The 18,529-nt window shown below is 37.3% G+C and overlaps 1 protein-coding gene across 1 annotated transcript in view; it reads left to right on the forward strand.

Annotated features, from left to right (window-relative positions):
- The window catches only part of npdc1a (neural proliferation, differentiation and control, 1a), a 25,091-nt gene extending 6,698 nt beyond the window's left edge, over nt 1–18,393 (forward strand). Inside the window, exons 2-9 of the mRNA XM_089020158.1 lie at nt 7,914–8,063; nt 13,824–13,937; nt 14,024–14,215; nt 15,170–15,236; nt 15,308–15,398; nt 16,238–16,317; nt 16,412–16,508; nt 17,288–18,393. Coding sequence (XP_088876284.1) covers nt 7,914–8,063; nt 13,824–13,937; nt 14,024–14,215; nt 15,170–15,236; nt 15,308–15,398; nt 16,238–16,317; nt 16,412–16,508; nt 17,288–17,359 — 863 coding nt within the window. The 3' untranslated portion in view covers nt 17,360–18,393. The remainder of the gene's footprint in view (nt 1–7,913; nt 8,064–13,823; nt 13,938–14,023; nt 14,216–15,169; nt 15,237–15,307; nt 15,399–16,237; nt 16,318–16,411; nt 16,509–17,287) is intronic.
- The last annotated feature ends 136 nt before the right edge of the window (nt 18,394–18,529 follow it).

Raw genomic sequence — 18,529 nt, forward strand, 5'->3', positions numbered from 1 at the left:
CATTTCTATGCGCCTTTCAAAACTCTCTAGGTCGATGAATAAACAGATACATACATAGAATGACAAATATATTGATAAATAAACTAATAAATAAATAAATAAAAAAAAACACATTGATCAATGAATAAATAAATAATTACATATACATATACAAATAATACATAAACAAATAAGTAAATACATAAATACTTAGATAAACAAATAAATACATACATAAACAAATAAATACATGAATACATACATAAATACATGAATATATAATAAATAAATAGATAGACATAGATAGATAGATAAATAAATAAATAAATAAAAACATTGATCAATGAATAAATAAATAATTAAACAAGTAAACAAATACACAAATAAGTAAATATATAAATACTTAGACAAATAAATAAATACATAAATAACCAATAAATACATGAATACATACATACATAAATACATGAATACATAATAAATAAATAAATAAATATATAAATAAATAAATACATAAATAAATAAAAACACATTGATCAATGAATAAATAAATAATTAAACAAATAAACAAATAAGTAAATACATAAATACTTAGACAAATAAATAAATACATAAATAACCCATAAATACATGAATACATACATACATAAATACATGAATACATAATAAATAAATATATAAATAAATAAATACATAAATACATAAATACATAAAAACACATTGATCAATGAATAAATAAATAATTAAACAAATAAACAAATTAGTAAATACATAAATACTTAGACAAATAAATAAATATATGAATAAATAAATACATAAATAAAAACACATTGATCAATGAATAAATAAATAATTAAATAAGTAAATACATAAATACTTAGACAAATAAATAAATACAGAAATAACCAATAAATACATGAATACATACATACATAAATACATGAATACATAATAAATAAATAAATATATAAATACATAAATAAATAAAAACACATTGATCAATGAATAAATAAATAATTAAACAAATAAACAAATAAGTAAATACATAAATACTTAGACAAATAAATAAATACATAAATAACCAATAAATACATGAATACATACATACATAAATACATGAATACATAATAAATAAATAAATATATAAATACATAAATGCATAAATAAATAAAAACACATTGATCAATGAATAAATAAATAATTAAACAAATAAACAAATAAGTAAATACATAAATACTTAGACAAATAAATAAATACAGAAATAACCAATAAATACATGAATACATACATACATAAATACATGAATACATAATAAAAAATAAATATATAAATAAATACATAAATAAATAAAAACACATTGATCAATGAATAAATAAATAATTAAACAAATAAGTAAATACATAAATACTTAGACAAATAAATAAATACATAAATAACCAATAAACACATGAATACATAATAAATTAATAAATACAGTAAAGTCTCGTTATATCGATATTCAAGGGAGTCCGAAAAAATATCGATATAACCGGGACTATCGATATATCCGATATCGATATAACGAGACTTTACTGTATATAAATACATAAATACATAAATAAATAAAAACACATTGATCAATGAATACATAAATGATTAAACAAATAAACAAATAAGTAAATACATAAATACTTAGATAAACAAACATAAATAAATAAATAAATAACATTTTTTTTTTCAGGCTAAAATTCCTGCTAAAATGTTCTTTCACATCATGTCCCCCCCCCCCCCCACCCCCCCCCCCTCCCTCCAAAAAAAAGTCATATCATACCCAGTCTTTCAATACATCTCGTAATTAGCTCCCCGGAGAGTACGAAAGATGCGTGAGATTCGCCAACCGTGCTCCCATTTTGTACACTCAGGGCTAAATTAAACAGCGACTGCACACATCAAAGTACGGCGTGGCTGCGTTCCACTTGATGAGGAATGTTCCGCTCACTTCCTGGATGCCATCGGTGCACTAGGAAATCCACACAATAGAAGTAGAACACTCGCTCAGCTCATTTCCTCAACACTCTTAACACCCCCCCCCCTACACACACTTTCGCTCAGTTACATTTGTTATGATGTCGTCGCACAACTTGAAGCAACAGAATAGAAGTGATACCAAGGCGACCGACCGACCGACCGCCGTGTTTACTTGGCGATGTCACAAGGCTCGGTTGCCTTTTTTTTTTTTTCTTTGTGAAACCTGGCAACAAGCAACAGATGGAGAAGTTGACATTTTTCACACTCAGAACAAGGACGCTGGAGCAGAGGGTTGCGTAATGTGTTGTTGTTTTTTTTCTTCTTTCCTTCACACTATTCTAATCAGATGCCATTGTGTGTTTTTTTTTTTCCACTTCCATTTTCCTTGTGAAAAGGTTTCTTCAGCCGTCATCTTTAAAGGTGTCGGATGTTTCGCTCCTCATCCGAAAAGCTTCATCAGCGAGCTAAAATTTTGCTGTTCGCTCTGGACATACATATATACATCCCTAATGTCCAGAAGTGGCTGTGCCAGACCTCTGCTTTGATAGGTCCCAGATCGATAAACAAATATAAACTGTATTAATTTCTTGGAGACGTCTATGGCCAGGCCAAAGGTTGTCATGGCAACAAAATCCAAACTCAAAATCCTCCTTTGAAATGACGCGTCTTCCCCAAACTGGTAGCTCTATACAGGTAGCATCCGACTTACTACCGAGTTCCGTTCCGACCAAACGGTCGTAAGTCAAAATGGTTGTAAGTCGAAATCCATTCAAAATGTTGAATAGAGACTCGGAGGCTAAGGCACTTAGAAATGAAATGTATTATTATTATTATCATTTGCTAGCTATTTGCTATCTATTAGCCCTGGCTGGCTAGCTGTATGGCTAGCTAGCTATCTAGATAGCTATCTATTCACTATCTAGCTGGCTGGCTATCTAGCTAGGTAACTGTTGGCTATCGATTGGCTAGCTAGCAAGCTTTCTATCTATTAGAGTTACTTCCGGGTTGAGCAAACACTGGCAATGACGAGACAGACGTGGAATATAGGAATATACGTTTGTAGGTTGTTTTCCTAAACAAAAACTGCAGTTGAATTTGTACCAAAATAAATTTCAAAACGAGGATTTACATGTGACTGCATTTAAAGCAACAAGGCTTTTAAGTCTGTTTAGCTAAATGCTAGCAATGACAGACATGCTAACAAGTAACACTGGTGTCATGGAGTTATTTCCCTTATAAGCAGAGGATATTTTTACGGAGCTAAATAACGCGGAGAGAGCATATATACAGGTAACATCCGACTTACGACCGAGTTCCGTTCCGACAAAATGGTCGTAAATCAAAATGGTCGTAAGTCGAAATGACTCACATACTTTCTCCTCTGCTGCCATCACACGGTCGATTAATGTGCGAGAGTGAGATGCTGTCGTACACATTAGCGGCCTGCTAACGCGTTGTGGTGCCAGGCGTAGAATTAAAATTCTAAAAATAGGGTCTGGAGGTTGTGGTCGTAAGTTGAGCCGGTCGTAAGTCGGATGTTACCTGTATATACAGTATTCCTAATGGACAGAGGTGGCGGTGTCAGACCTCTCCTCTGATAGGTCCCTGCTCTAAGGTTGGGCGGGAGCTTTGGACTACTCCCTGAAGCTAATCTGATTACTTCTTTTGTACCGATGACTTCTTTTTTGTCTGTGTGATTACCTCTAATGTTCTAGTCCACTGCTCCCCCCCAACCTTTGAGCAAAAATCTATCAAAGCATAGGTCTGGCACCGCCACCTCTGAACATTAGGAATATATATCTATAGATATAGGTCCAGAGCTACCAGCACAATTTTAGTTCGCTAACGAAGCTTCTCGGATGAGAAGCGAAACGTCCGACACCTTCAAAGAACTACAGATGACAGCTGACGAATCCTTCTTATAATGTCCGAAGCATTTGCGGCTTACAGGAAATTTGAAGAAAGAAAAACACATCTCGACTTTTTGACATTTCAAGCATTTCCGAAGATGCTTTAACGTCAAATTGATTCTTGATGGTCTCGTTCGGGTTTTGTTGAGTGTCTGCGGAAAGGATAAAAGATTGTTTGGCAACCTTTTAAGAGCTGCCGTTGAAGGTCCATAATGACCTGCGGTGCCTGATGCGGTTGTCCTCAGGACATGACCAGTGACGTCATGGACAGATTGTCTTCTCTCTGAACAACTTTTGAGGAGTGGACAGAACACTGAACTGCTCAGAAGGTACTTTTGACATCTTTATCTGCTAGCTAAAAAGATCTTTAGCTCGCTATATTGTCTAGCTGGCTAGCTACCTATTAGCTATCTAGCTATCTATATAGCTATTTAGATCGCTGGCTAGCTATCTAGCTCGCTGGCTGTTGGCTATCTATTAGCTAGCTGGCTAGCTTTCTATCTATTTGAGTTACTTCCGTGTTGAGCGAACGCTGGCGCGTGTGGCTGCCTCTGCTCACCCACATAAAAAAAAATATCCTGTGACTGTAAAGTGACCTTGAGAGTTTTGAAAGGTGCTTATGAATGAAATGCATTATTATTATTATTATTATTATTATTATTATTATTATTATACTTTGCTGCTGTGAAATGTAATTTCTCCACTGCGAGACTAATAAAGGCAAATCCAATTATTATATTATATTATATTATATTATATTATATTATATTATATTATATTAACTGGTATCACCTCATAAGCATAACTAAGCCTATGTTGCCTAAGAAATCAGTTGTATGAACTATCCAAATTGACCTCACCCCACCATGGTGATTTATTGAAGGGTTTTGCTGTTTTATGAAAATAGCTTCTTTTACTCCCCTTTCATGCACCTTATAATTTACGTCTTGATTTTGAATCATTTCTCATCTGTTTATGTGTCGGTCCTCTGAACTAAATTGATGTGAAACTGGTTCATGCTGCAGAAAAGGTCGACGATGACACACTTTTTATAATGGTTATCATTGACGACACAAAAAAAAAATCTTAACTCTGATGTACAGTCCCAGCTGAGGTGCAATTTTTCGTGTTCAGCCATTTTTTTTTAGAACCGACCCAAAAATAGCAGTATGAGTCATCCCTGGATTTTGGATCCCCATACGAGACACACGATCTGTTTTTGTCACAACTTCAGTGACGGTTTGTTTTTGAACTCAGCGATTTTTCTTTGTCCTAACTGACTTTCTTAAAGCGGTCATGGCGTCGTAGGAAATCATCAGGAACGAGTTCAGACGAACCTCTCGGGGAGCAGGAAGTAAAGCGGCGGCTGCTAATATTAGCTGCTGCGATGATAGATGGCGCTGAGGGCGGGTTTGGTGGGGGGGGGGGGTGTTGGGTATAATAATGGAGATGTTAATCAAAGCGATCACGAGGAGCAAGAGGTGGGACGTCGTCATTCACCATCAAACAAGCTTTCAAAGAACATTTAGGAGGCTGCCACGTCGCTCAACCAAAAGCTGGAAATATTTTTCTTTTGTTGCCATTTTTAGGTTGACCATAAACTGAACATTAAAAAAAAAAACTAAATAGAGTATATAGAACTATCAATATTGTTTATTTTGGATTTTATTGTCTTCAACAAAATATAAAATTCGTTCTGTTTTGTTTTAAATCGCATCTTAAAATGAAGAACAAATATTTTATCTATCTCGCTATCTAGCTTGCCTAATAAATAGCTTGCTAAGTAAACAGCTAGCTAGGTAGGTAAACGGCTAGCTAGCTAGGTAAACTGCTAGCTAGTTGGTAAATACATAGCTAGCGAGATAAATAGCTAGACAGCTACATAGCTAGATAGCTAGGTAAATAGCTAGCTAGAAAATAGCTATCTAATTAGATACATATCTAGTTAGTTAGATAAATAGCTAGCTAGCTAGCTAGCTAGATAAATAGCTGGCTATTTAGATAAATATCTAGCTCGTTAGATAAATAGCTAGCTAGCTAGATAAATAGCTGGCTATTTAGATAAATACCACCTAGCTAGATAAATAGCTAGATAGCCAAATAGATAGGTAGGTAAATAGCTAGCTATCTGGATAAATACTTAGCTAGCTTGATCAATAGCTAGCTAGTTAGATAAATAGCTAGATAGCTAGATCAATAGCTAGCTAGAAAAATAGATAGCTTGATAAATAGCTAGCTAGCTAGTTGGATAAATAGCTAGCTCGCTAGATAAATAACTCGCTATTTAGATAAATAGCTATCTAGCAAGATATTTAGCTATATAGGCAAATAGCTATATAGGTAGATAAATAGCTAGCTAGATGGATATATACCGTGATAGCTCGATAAATAGCTAGCTAGTTAGATACGTAGCTAATTGTTAGATAAATAGCTAGCTAGATAAATAGCTAGATAGCTAGTTAAATAGCTAGCTAACTAGCTAGATACATAGCTATCTAGCTAGATAAATAGCTATCTAGTTAGATAAATAGCTAGCTAGTTAGATAAATAGCTAGCTAGTTAGATGAATAGCTAGCTAGCTGGATAAATAGCTGGCTAGCTAGATAAATAGGTATCTAGCTAGATAAATTGTTAGATTGCTAAATAGCTATATAGCTATATAGCTAAATAGCTATGTAGTAGAATATAGTAGAATAGAATACTAGATAGCTACCTAACTATCTAGTTAGCTGGATATATGTATAGCTATCTAGATAAATAGCTAGCTAGATAAATTGCTGGCTATTTCGATAATTAGCTCGCTATTTATGGAAAGAAGCCCCTGTAATTGCCTACATTTTGGCCGAGGATATGACACGTGTCACTGTTTCATCCAAGGGGAAGAACTCCAAATATCATTTAGCATGTTGTTTGGTATCGTTGTAAATCGAGTCCAACTACAAATCCATCACCAGTTGAGCTAATAAAATGACGACATCATTCCCGTCCGTGTGTTCGCTCCGTCTCATGTACCTCGCGTCCACACACCCCCCCAACTTGGCACATCTGCTCCTTGAGTATCTCGCATCTTCCCTCATATCGCCAGCCTTGTTGCCATGGAGGTCACTTGAATCTCTCCTGCAGCTCCAGTCATGACTAATACTCTTCCCCTTACATAAATATCAACCAGGGAGAGCAGAAAGACATGGATGGATGGATGATGTTACCATGAAATAAAATGACATTATATACACAACACAAAGCTGATGTCCCCCCCCCCAAATATTGAATCTTTTTTTTTTCTCCCTCATAAATGGCTTCAAGCAGAAATCAAAATGACATTCTAACATTTGAGTTAATCCGTTTTTAGTCTTCTCCCCCAGAAAATATTTAAAAATGACAATAACCTCAATGCAATATTAAATTGTCACAAAACTGTCACACAATAAAAATAAACTATTTATGTCTATCTAGCTAGCTACCTAACTATCTATTAGCTGGCTCGCTGGCTATCGTTTGGCTATCTGGCTATCTAGCTGGCTGGGTGGCTATCTATTAGCGACTGTATCCTGTGACCTTGAGAGTTTTGAAAGGTGCTTATAAATGAAATGTATTATTATTATTACTGTATCTATTAGCTGGCTAGCTGCCTGGCTATCTATTTGCTATCTATTGGTTGTCTGGTTGGCTCGCTGGCTATCGTTTAGCTATCTAGCTATCCAGCTGGCTGGGTAGCGCTCTATTAGCGACTGTATCCTGTGACTGTGAAGTGGCCTTGAGAGTTTTGAAGGGTGCTTATAAATGAAATGTATCATTATTATTACTGTATCTATTCGCTAGCAAGCTAGCTTTCTATCTATTTGAGTTACTTCCGGGTTGAGTGAACGCTGGCGCGCGTGGCTGCCGCTGCTCGCCCACAGGAAAGCTTATCCTGTGACTGTAAAGTGACCTTGAGAGTTTTGAAAGGCGCTTATAAATGAAATGTTTTATAATGATAAATTAATTTCCACAACATTTGTCACATTTGTCTTTTTTCAGCCAGAAGAACTTGCCCTCACCACATCGACTGTGCCAAACAGAGACGTTACCTGTGCCGACCTGGTTCCACCACCTGTGGCCCGTGCCTCTCCATCCTGGTGGAAGATGATATGGGTCGCTGCGTGATCAAAAAGAGATATCGTCACCACGGTATGAAGACACAAATCGATTACCCACGTAGATTCGGGAACATGGTAGCGCTGGTAGCACACACGTTACATGGTAACATGGTAAATCATTCACTGCCATTTACCAATTTGTTCGGGCTTTGTTTTTCCATGCTTGGGTGCTGATAAAGCACTGGCCATGGCCTCTGGTAATATCTTTCTGTTCCACAAGGGGCAGCATTTCACCTTTTTTTTCCTCGCTTAGCACTTTGTTCCGGCTTCATAATAATACATTTCATTCATAAGCGCCTTTCCCACTTGCGGATCCATTTTTGCTTGCATCATAAAGGTAACTAAAATGACTTTATTATACGGTACAGTTTATTTCTTTAATTATAATACCATAGCACATTTATTATACATAAAATAAGGTATATTTTGTGTAGTTTTAAGGCTTATTGAGTAGAAAAGTATGTTTTATGGGGACCTGGGAACGGATTATTCTCATTTTAATGGTTTCCTATGGGAAATTAATTTTTGGGATACACACTTTTCGCCTTACACTCTGTCTGGGAACCAATTAAGTTCGTAAACCAAGGTATCACCGTAGCAGGAATTGAAACGTGTCACCGATCACCGCCGAGTGGTTTTTGTGTGTAAGTTGGTCACCGATGCAGCAAGGGGAGAGTACGAATTTGACGCAAATTAGTGGCGGAAAAAAACACAGAAGTGAATATGAACTAAATGTGACTGTATAACAACTCTATTTTTATGATGTCTTAAAAAAATGAAACTGGAGTTACGACACAGCAGGTAATGAGGACGTATTTGCTAAAAGTTAAGACAACGTGTATTTGACATGTAGGAGTGGCCGCCTTCCATCAGCAAACACGTTGTGTCTGCCAGCCGTGTTCTTTTTTTCATATCTTGTCAAAATGGATGTGCTAACGGCAAGGATGCTTTGTATCACATTCGAGCAGCTGGCCATTTATGTGTCTTTTTTAAAATTAGCTCTCCTTTGTTTGCAAAGTGTCATTGTGTTATGGTGTCACATCACGTACAAGCTAACATTGTTGTAGCGATTAGCATTTTTCTTTCATGACATATATTGTTCAGTTGTTAAAAGGATTATTTGAAAAAAACATTTTTGAATCATAGCTGTTGTGCTCCATTTAATTTATGACAGTGTATTTAATGAACCTAAATAGGAGTTCTCTTTATAGTTTTGGTGTTTTTAAGTGTCTCTTCCTTTTGTAAAAGTTAGCATCCAGGCGAGTGCCGTTTTTTTTTTTTTTTTTTTCTTCCTTAACTTTATTTATTTATTTATTTATTTATTTTTGCTTCCTTAACTTTTCTTTCGACAATTTATCGACCTTCTAATTGAAACATAACTCAAGAAGAGAAAACAAGGCGTAAATGAACGATTTTCATCGTAATACTGCCTCGGATTTTCATTTTTTGCTCGATTTAAATCCGGCTGTTCTTGCAACTAGCCACCAGAGGGCAGCAGAGTTCTTTTCTCAACCACCAAGACCTTCCAATTTCTCCATTGTAAATTTGAGTTTTTCTTCAAACAACAATACTACTACTACTACTACTACTACTACTAATAATAATAATAATAATAATAATAATAATAAATAATTAAATAATAATTAACAACATTTCATTTATAAGCACCTTTCAAAACCAAATGACCGTGTAACCCTTAAAATTATTAAAGAAAGCGATGGATGGATAGATGGATTACACTAATTAATTTAGCTAGTTAAATTAGCTAGCTAGCATGATTTAGCTAGCTAATTTAACTATCTAAATTAATTAGTGGAATTTAACTCGCGATAGATAGATAGATTGCACTAATTAATTTAGCTAGTTAAATTAGCTAGCTAGCATGAAATAGCTAACTAATTTAACTATCTAAATTAATTAGTGTAATTTAGCTCGCGGTATGTAGATAGACAGACAGATAATATAGCTAGCTAGAAATCATTTTATCTAGCTTTCTAGCGCTAGCTAGATAGCTAGCTTGCTCTATGTATTTATCTATGTATCTATTTATTTAACTATTTATTTAATGACAGTAGTGCAATTGGCTTTTTTTCTGTGTTTTGTAGATAGATAGATCATTCGTTGAATTAAAATACGGAGAAATAGTGGGAGAGTCAAGTTAAATATATTTTTTGTACATTTTTATATATATTTATGTAAAAAAAAAGGATGTAAATGTGTGTGTGTGTGTGTGTGTGTGCGGCGGGTTGGATACATGTACGTACATTCAAGGTTGCGCCGGTGGAAGCTGAGTGTTTTTTGAGTGGGAAACGATAACCCCACACGTGTGTGTCAGTGGCTCTCCTGTTGAGCTGTTTATTGTTTGTTTGGAGAAGCCAGCTGACCCCGTTCCTCGGAGGCTATTCTCAAGGAGTTACTACGGCTCATTATCGAGCTAGTGACAACACGCTCTTAAAGGACAACGACAACCGACATCACTTTTTTGTTTCCTAACTGACATCAGAAAAAAACGTTTTATTGCATCTAAAATACCCAAAACACGCAGTATGATATTTTTAGTCAAATGCAAAACACCGATAAAAATGACGTAAAGTGTCCAAAATCTGCAACAAAAAAAAAAGCAAAACAATGGCTTCAGATTGGGAGAATATGCTTTCTTGTTATTTATCCAGTTAGGAATATGATTCAAATAGTTCTGAAGAGGAAAGCATACATGTTTGCAATCGATTAAATAATTTATTCCGTGCCATTTTATAGGCAATAGGAGGGGGGCAATGTAGCACTAAAAAAGAGGCAGAAAATGGCGACAAAGCTCCGTGTAAGGAATTAATGATTAATTCCTTACACGGAGCTTGGTCACCCTCTTCTGCCTCTTTTTGGTGCAACACGAAGTTTTCAGACCAAACAAGTACAGCAAAATGCATTGACGTGATGGAAGGACTGCTACAATGTGTCCTTTTTTTCGGTCAGGGGCGTTCCTTCAGTGACGTCACGTACGGACTCATCACCAACTCAAAAACAAGACTTCCGGAATATTCAGTGCGAGTCTTAAAACGTAAAATATAGCCATATGCGGTGGAAACTTTGTGAAATACGCTCAGTAGAAGTCATTTGAAGCCATTATACAAATTATGGACACAACTTGTCCGAAGACGTCGCTTGTCCTTTAACGTGACCTAAAGTGTGCATACTAGAGTTTTTGTTTTATTTTGTATGACGTCACAATTCCACCATAGATGGCATTTTGCACCAGGACACACACACCTGCTCACAATTCCATGAGCATCTGACACTTCCTGACTAGGAACAGTATCGCCTTGCTCCTTTTGATTTTTTTTTTTTACTCTACGGTGATACTTTAGCTTACGAACTTAATTAAAGTGAACTAAAGAAAGTGTGTAAGGCAAACAGATCGTCTGCCAAACATTTATTGCCCATGAGAAACCATTAAAAATGAGAATAATCCGTTTCCAGGTCCCCATATAACATAATGTTCTACTAAATAAGCCTTAAAATATGACTTATTTTAGCTATAGCTATGTAGCTGGCTATTTATCCATTTGCTATCTACAGTAAAGTCTCGTTATATCGATATCGGATATATCGATAGTCCTGGTTATATCGATACTATTTCTATGCACGCACGGAGAAAATTACATGCAAACAGGGTCGGATATATCGATAGTCCCGGTTATATCGATAGTCCCGGTTATATCGATATTTTTTCGGACTCCCTTGAATATCGATATAACGAGACTTTACTGTATTTGTTATCTGTTTAGCTAGCTATCTAGCTAGCTAGCTATGTAGTTAGCTATTTATTAGCTATATAGCTATCTAGCTAGTTAGCTAAATGTCTATCTGGCTATCTGTTAGCTAGCTAGCTAGCGTTCTATCTATTTGAGTTACTTCCGGGTTGAGTGAACGCTGGCGCATGTGGCCAGGATTTTTATGCCAAGATTGTATTCTCGCAAATGTAATGTTCGCGAGGTGAAAAATTCGTGAGCTGAAGCGTTTGTATCACTGTATTTACAAAACTCACCTGTCGACATATCATTTGGGCCCAAAGATTTCCCCCGCAGAACATTTGTGAAACCAACCGCGGCAGATTACACCTGCTAGGTGAAAACTGGAAGAGGCTAACGCTACATTCCAATGGAGTGATCTCACTAGCACTGCTGGATTCTCCACCCTTCACCCCCTACCACCACCTGCTAAGTACAGATGGCGCACCCCACGTACACAGACACCTGCCGCAAGAGTGCAACTGGGGGGTGGTCGCGTTAGCACAAAGGCAGCGGTGAAAGTCATAGCGTACAGATTAGCTTAGCTTGACCCGCTAGCAGTTACATCGTAATCATTCATGTAATGACACCGTTATGTTTACCGGATGATGTTACAACGCCCTGATTTGGTTTACGCTACACTTTTATTCAATTTTTTTTTTCAATGTTACCCCATTTTGCTACGCTAACAATATGATATATTGCCGGCTAACTTTATAGCAGGAACACTTTGATCGCTCCGCTTTTGAGTTCTATTGTCAACGTAGCCCATTTACTGAGTCTTTTTGCTGATTGCTCTTGCACCCTGCTGTGCTTTCTCCACCTCTGGCCACACACACACACACACACACACACTTACATGCATGTATATACAAGGCTCTGGTTGCCCCCGGAGACCCGTCCTGTACCGCAGGAATGTGGCTAACCGTCTGGCCTAAAGGGCTGTTAACATCAGTTTCGTATTGTCTCCGGTTTTCCTCGCCAGTCAACAAACAAATAAGACGAGACCGACACGCACACGACTGGTCTCGGGGTCGATGAATACTAAAGCCTTTTGGGGGAAATGCATTGTAAATCACGCTGGCTATATATGAGCTATTTAGCTAACTATTAGCTAGCTATCTATTTGCTATAAGCTGGCTATCTCGCCTGTTGTATATTAGCTATCTAGTTAGCTATTAGCTAGCTATCTGGCTAGCTATCTAGCTGGCTAGCTATTAGTGATATATTAGTTAGCTTTCTATCTATTTGAGTTACTTCCGGGTTGAGTGAACGCTGGCGCGTGTGGCTGCCGCTGCTCACCCACAGGAAAAAACTTATCCTGCAACTGTAAAGTGACCTTGAGAGACTTGAAAGGCGCTTATAAATTAAATGTATTATTATTATTATTATTATAAATGAACTGTACAGTAAACAGTTTTGTATACATTGCAGGTACAGTTATACAGTAATAAAAATCGATAATATGAAATATAAAATGATAAAAAAAAAGACACTAAAAGTTATAAAATTTAGAAATGAAATGTAAACAGTTTGGTATATAATAGTATTCAATAGAAAACTATTGCTTAAAAACAACAGATTGACATCGTATACTATCCTGCTGTGTAAACGTCACGTCGGCCATTTTGAATGGATTTCGACTTACGACCGTTTTGTCGGAACGGAACCCGGTCGTAACTCAGATGTTACCTGTATTCTTTTCTTGTCTTTTTAGCTAAAATTTCGACTTACGACCGTTTGACTTACGACCGTTTTGTCAGTACAAAACCCGGTCGTAACTCAGATGTTACCTGTATTCTTTTCTTGTCTTTTTAGCTGAAATTTCCACTTACAACCGTTTGACTTACGACCGTATTGTCGGAACGGAACCCGGTCGTAACTCGGATGTTACCTGTATTCTTTTCTTGTCTTTTTTAGCTAAAATTTCGACTTACGACCGTTTTGTCGGAACGGAACCCGGTCGTAACTTGAATGTTACTTGTATTCTTTTCTTGTGTTTTTAGCTAAAACGCAAATCTACCCCGACCTGGATGAAGAGATCGATTTCCTCCACTCGTACATTGAAAAACAAGAAGTGTCTGCCATCGAACCCCCGAAGACATATTTGAAACCACCCGGTAAGCATTTTGATATCCGACGACCAAACGAATTGCGCATTGTTGGTCCTCATCTTTGATTCTTTGATTCCCCGGACCACCTCAAGTCGGCATCTTTTCGGCCAACGGCGGAAGCAAGCTAGCCGCCTCCGTCGTGGGCCCACCTGGCAACGCTCGCTCTTCGCTTCAAACCCAGAACGGCACCTCCGCCCGAGCGAGCAACGCGTCCACGCCGCAACCCAACGGTCGAGCCGGCCCGCTCATCCAGAACGCTCACAAGGACGACAAGATAATCATCGGTGAGGTTCACGGCATTCCATCTCGGCGCGTTTTGTAATATTTGACGACTTAAAGGACTTCTACTGAGCGTATTTTACAAAGATTCCACGGCATGTAGCTATATTTTACGTTTTAAGACTGGCGCTGAATATTCAGGAAGTCTTGTTTTCGATTCCTGACGTGACGTCACTAAAGGCACGGCACTGACCGAGAAAGCGACACACAATGCATTTTGGATACTTTGTTTGGTCTGAAAACTTCGTGTTGATGGCGAATTAGAAGGGAAACACATAAATAACGCGATGGTGAATCGTTGTGTGTTGCACCAAGACTACTATTTGATACTAGTTGACACAAATTCCCAGCAGACAAATCAGCCCATTTCCAACGGAGCTTGTGCGCCATCTTGTGCATTTTCTGGGACGCTACGTTTGGAGTCCAGATGGCTGGAATTGATACGGAAGGACTTCTTTAATCGATGTCAAACATTTATGCTTTCCGCTTCAGAACTATTTGAATCATATTCATAACTAGATGAGTAACAAGAAAGCATCTTCTCCGAATCTGAACTCTCTGAAGTCATTGTTTTGATTCTGGAGCAAGGCAGTTTGTGAAGGAGTAACCTGACGTGACGTCACAAACAAGGGGGCGGGACTTTCTGAATCTGCACAGTTCCGAGCTCATTTTATGGCTCTTAAGTCATTTTTAATTGGTGTTTTGCATTTGACTAAAAATATCAGCCATTTTTTTCTGATGTCAGGAAACAAAAATATGGTAGCTATCTATTAGCTAGCTAGCTCACTTTCTATCTTTTGGAGTTACTTCTGGATTGAGTGAACGCTAGTGCATGTGGCTGCCGCTGCTCACCCACAAAACAAAACGATTTCGTGCCTGTAAAGTGTCCTTATAAATGAAATGTATTGTTATTATTATTATTTCAACAAAAATACATCTTTTTTTTTTTCAACTTCCAGCTGTCATCTCCTTGTTTGTGGCCATCGGCACCGTCGCGTTAATCATGGCGACCGTCTGCTACGTCAAGTGAGCCCGTTGCCATCAATTCCTCATCGCACCAATCGACATGTTTGTAACTTTCCGCTCGTCCTCCGCAGGTTGCGAAAAGAATCGCGAATGGCTCAGAAAGTGGACTATCCCGCCTTCAGGGGAGCCGGCGTGACCGCCGCCGATGGTGCCGGCAAATCGGTACGTTGACACGCTCGCGGTTATCGCCAGAAAGTTTCAATAAGTACTTCAAAACTTAAATCATAAAATCTGTCATTTTTACGTGTAAAGATGGAAATATGCTACTCAATTTTAGCTATTTATTCAATTAGTGACATTCAGTGTATCAGCAAACTAGCTATGTAGCTAGCTAGCTATATAGCTATCTAGGTGGCTTGCTATCTAGCTAGCTAGCTATCTATTAACTGTCTATTCGCTAGCTAGCTAGCTTTTCTCTCTATTTGAGTTATTCCAGGTTGTTGAGTTTTGAAAGGCTCTTCGAAATGAAATGGATTATTATTATAAAGCTCCCATTCCCGAATTTGTTCCGGTATTTTTTTTTTTTTTTTTTCATTTTTGGGTGCCGATAAAGCGCTGGCCTTGGCCTCTGGCAATGTTTTTTTTTCTCTTTTTTTTTTTCCTATGTTAGCGCTTTGTTCCAGCTCAAGCTATTGATTATTATCATCCTTTTGCTTGCTGTTAGCTATCTCGCTACCTAGCTAGCTATCCACTATCTAGCTGGCTGGCTATCTATTTTGGCTGGCATCTGTTGGCTAACTATTGGCTAGCTAGCTAGCTTTCTATCTATTTGACTGAGTACCGGGTTGAACGAATGCTGGTGTGTGGCTGCCGCTGCTCACATGCAGAAAAACTGATCCTGTGACTGTAAAGTTTTGAAAGACGCTTCGAAATGAAATTGATTATTATTATTATTATTATTGTTATTATAATTATTGTTATTATCTCACTTTGACGGAAAAAAATATGTCAGCTTCTATTTTGAAGGTGTCACAGTAACACTTCCTCCTCCTTATCTGCAGATTGGTGATAAAACGCTGGCGCAAAATGCTCAAATGTATCACTATCAGCACCAAAAACAGCAGATGCTCTCCATTGGAAAGTATGTTTTATTTTATTTTATGATTATTTTTTTTTGCAATATCTTCTCTTTGTTGTCTTCAAGACCCCGCCCACTTTTTTTTTTCATTTGACAGTCATAAACCAGAACACAAAGTCATTGACTCCGAGATCACGTCAGATGAAGAAGAAGCGGGAGACTTCACAGTGTACGAATGTCCTGGACTTGCACCGGTGAGCTCAACACGTGCATCGGAATGCCCACATTTTGTCAGCGATCGAATGAATTGATCGTTTGTTGTATTTTTTTTTCAACTCTGATACATCTGATCATCATTTTTTTTTCCTCCGTTCTTTTTATGTTCAAAACATACAGTACAACACATATACAGTGGGGCCTTGGTTTACAAACTTAATTGGTTCCCAGACAGAGTGTGTAGGGCGAAAAGTGTGTATCCCAAAAATTAATTTCCCATAGGAAACCATTAAAATGAGAATAATCTGTTCCCAGGTCTCCATAAAAAATAATTTTCAACTAAATAAGCCTTAAAACTACACGCAATATGCCTTATTCTATGTATAATAAATGTGCTATTGTATTGTAATATAATATAATATATCAATATATATAATATATATGTATAATATATAACAACGATATATTTTAGGTAGGTAGGTGGGTGGGTAGCTAGATACGTGGGTAGATACGTAGGTAGATGGGTAGATACGTAGGTCAATACATAAATTCACAAATAAATAGGTAGATATATGAATTCACGAATAAATAGAGACGAATACATATAATATATGATAAAAATGTTACATGAATGTATAATATAATATATAAATGAACGTATAAATACATGCATGAATAAATACACCCAGTAAAACTCACTTATGCACGTGTGTGTGTGTGTGTGTGTGTGTGTGTGTGTGTGTGTGTGTGTGTGTGTGTGTGTGTGTGTGTGTGTGTGTGTGTGTGTGTGTGTGTGTGCGCGCTCTCTCCTCCACAGACTGGCGAGATGGAGGTGAAAAACCCTCTGTTTGACGACTCCACCATGCAATATGAGGGCAATCCAAAATGAAACGCCTGAACACACACGTGCAAACACTCACACTGCATGCACACCAATGGAGGAAACCTGCCAGAAGACAAGACCATTAAAAAGAAAAAGAAAAAGAAAAACAAACAAAAAAAAGGTATTGTTTCTCGCTTTTGGCCCTTGACTAATTCTTCCTTGCTTTTCTCCACGCCTCCCTCCTCCCGCTTTTTATGACCCCCCCCCCTCTCCTCTTGTATTGTTGGGTTCTTTGTGGATTTTAAGTCTTTTAACACCAAGGCTCCTCCTTAAATTGTTGCTGTGAGCATCCTGTCCTCAAATTAAATTTTAAACTCTTTACGTTGCAATTTCTCTCCCCCCCCCGTCATTTTCTCCGGCTACATAATAGCGGGAGTGTGTCGGAGCCACACACACACACACACACACACACACACACACACACACACACACACACACACACACACTGACATGCGAGTGCATATGCAGAAAAACAGGTGCCCTTCTTTGCTTTGTCATGCGTAGCTTGTGGCTAAACCACATTCCAAAATATTGAACATCCCGTCTCTGAAATGTTAGCGGTGCCGTTGACTATTTCATTTTTGGGTCAAATAACACCTAAAAATTTTAATATATATATACAGGTAACCTCCGACTTACGACCAACTCGACTTATGACCAACTCGACTTACCACCACGACCTCCAGAAACAATTTTTTTCTATTTTAATTCTACACCTGGCACCGCAACGCGCTAGCAGGCCAGCAACGCGTATGACAATTTTGGCTAGCCAGCCAGCATCTTACTCTCGCACAGCAATCGACGGTGTGATTACATCAGAGGGGTGGAGTTTGCCAGTTATTTAGCCTCTGAGTCTCTATTCAACATTTTGGAGGGATTTCAACTTACGACCATTTTGACTTACGACCATTTTGTAGGAACGGAACGCGGTCGTAAGTCGGATGTTACCTGTATATATATGGAGGGAAAGAAAAAAATATATAAAAAATACATACGCATGGATATATATATATATATATATATATATATATATATATATATATATATATATATATATATATATATATATATATATATATATATATATATATATATATATATATATATATATCATAGAAATATGACAAAGTACTTGATGATGTCTGTTGCATGGTTTGACCGTACCGTGTTTGAATC

The sequence above is a fragment of the Hippocampus bargibanti genome, linkage group LG18 (genome assembly GCF_051943395.1).
Source record: "Hippocampus bargibanti isolate YZ-2025 linkage group LG18, ASM5194339v1, whole genome shotgun sequence".
NCBI classification, from domain to species: Eukaryota; Metazoa; Chordata; class Actinopteri; order Syngnathiformes; family Syngnathidae; genus Hippocampus; species Hippocampus bargibanti.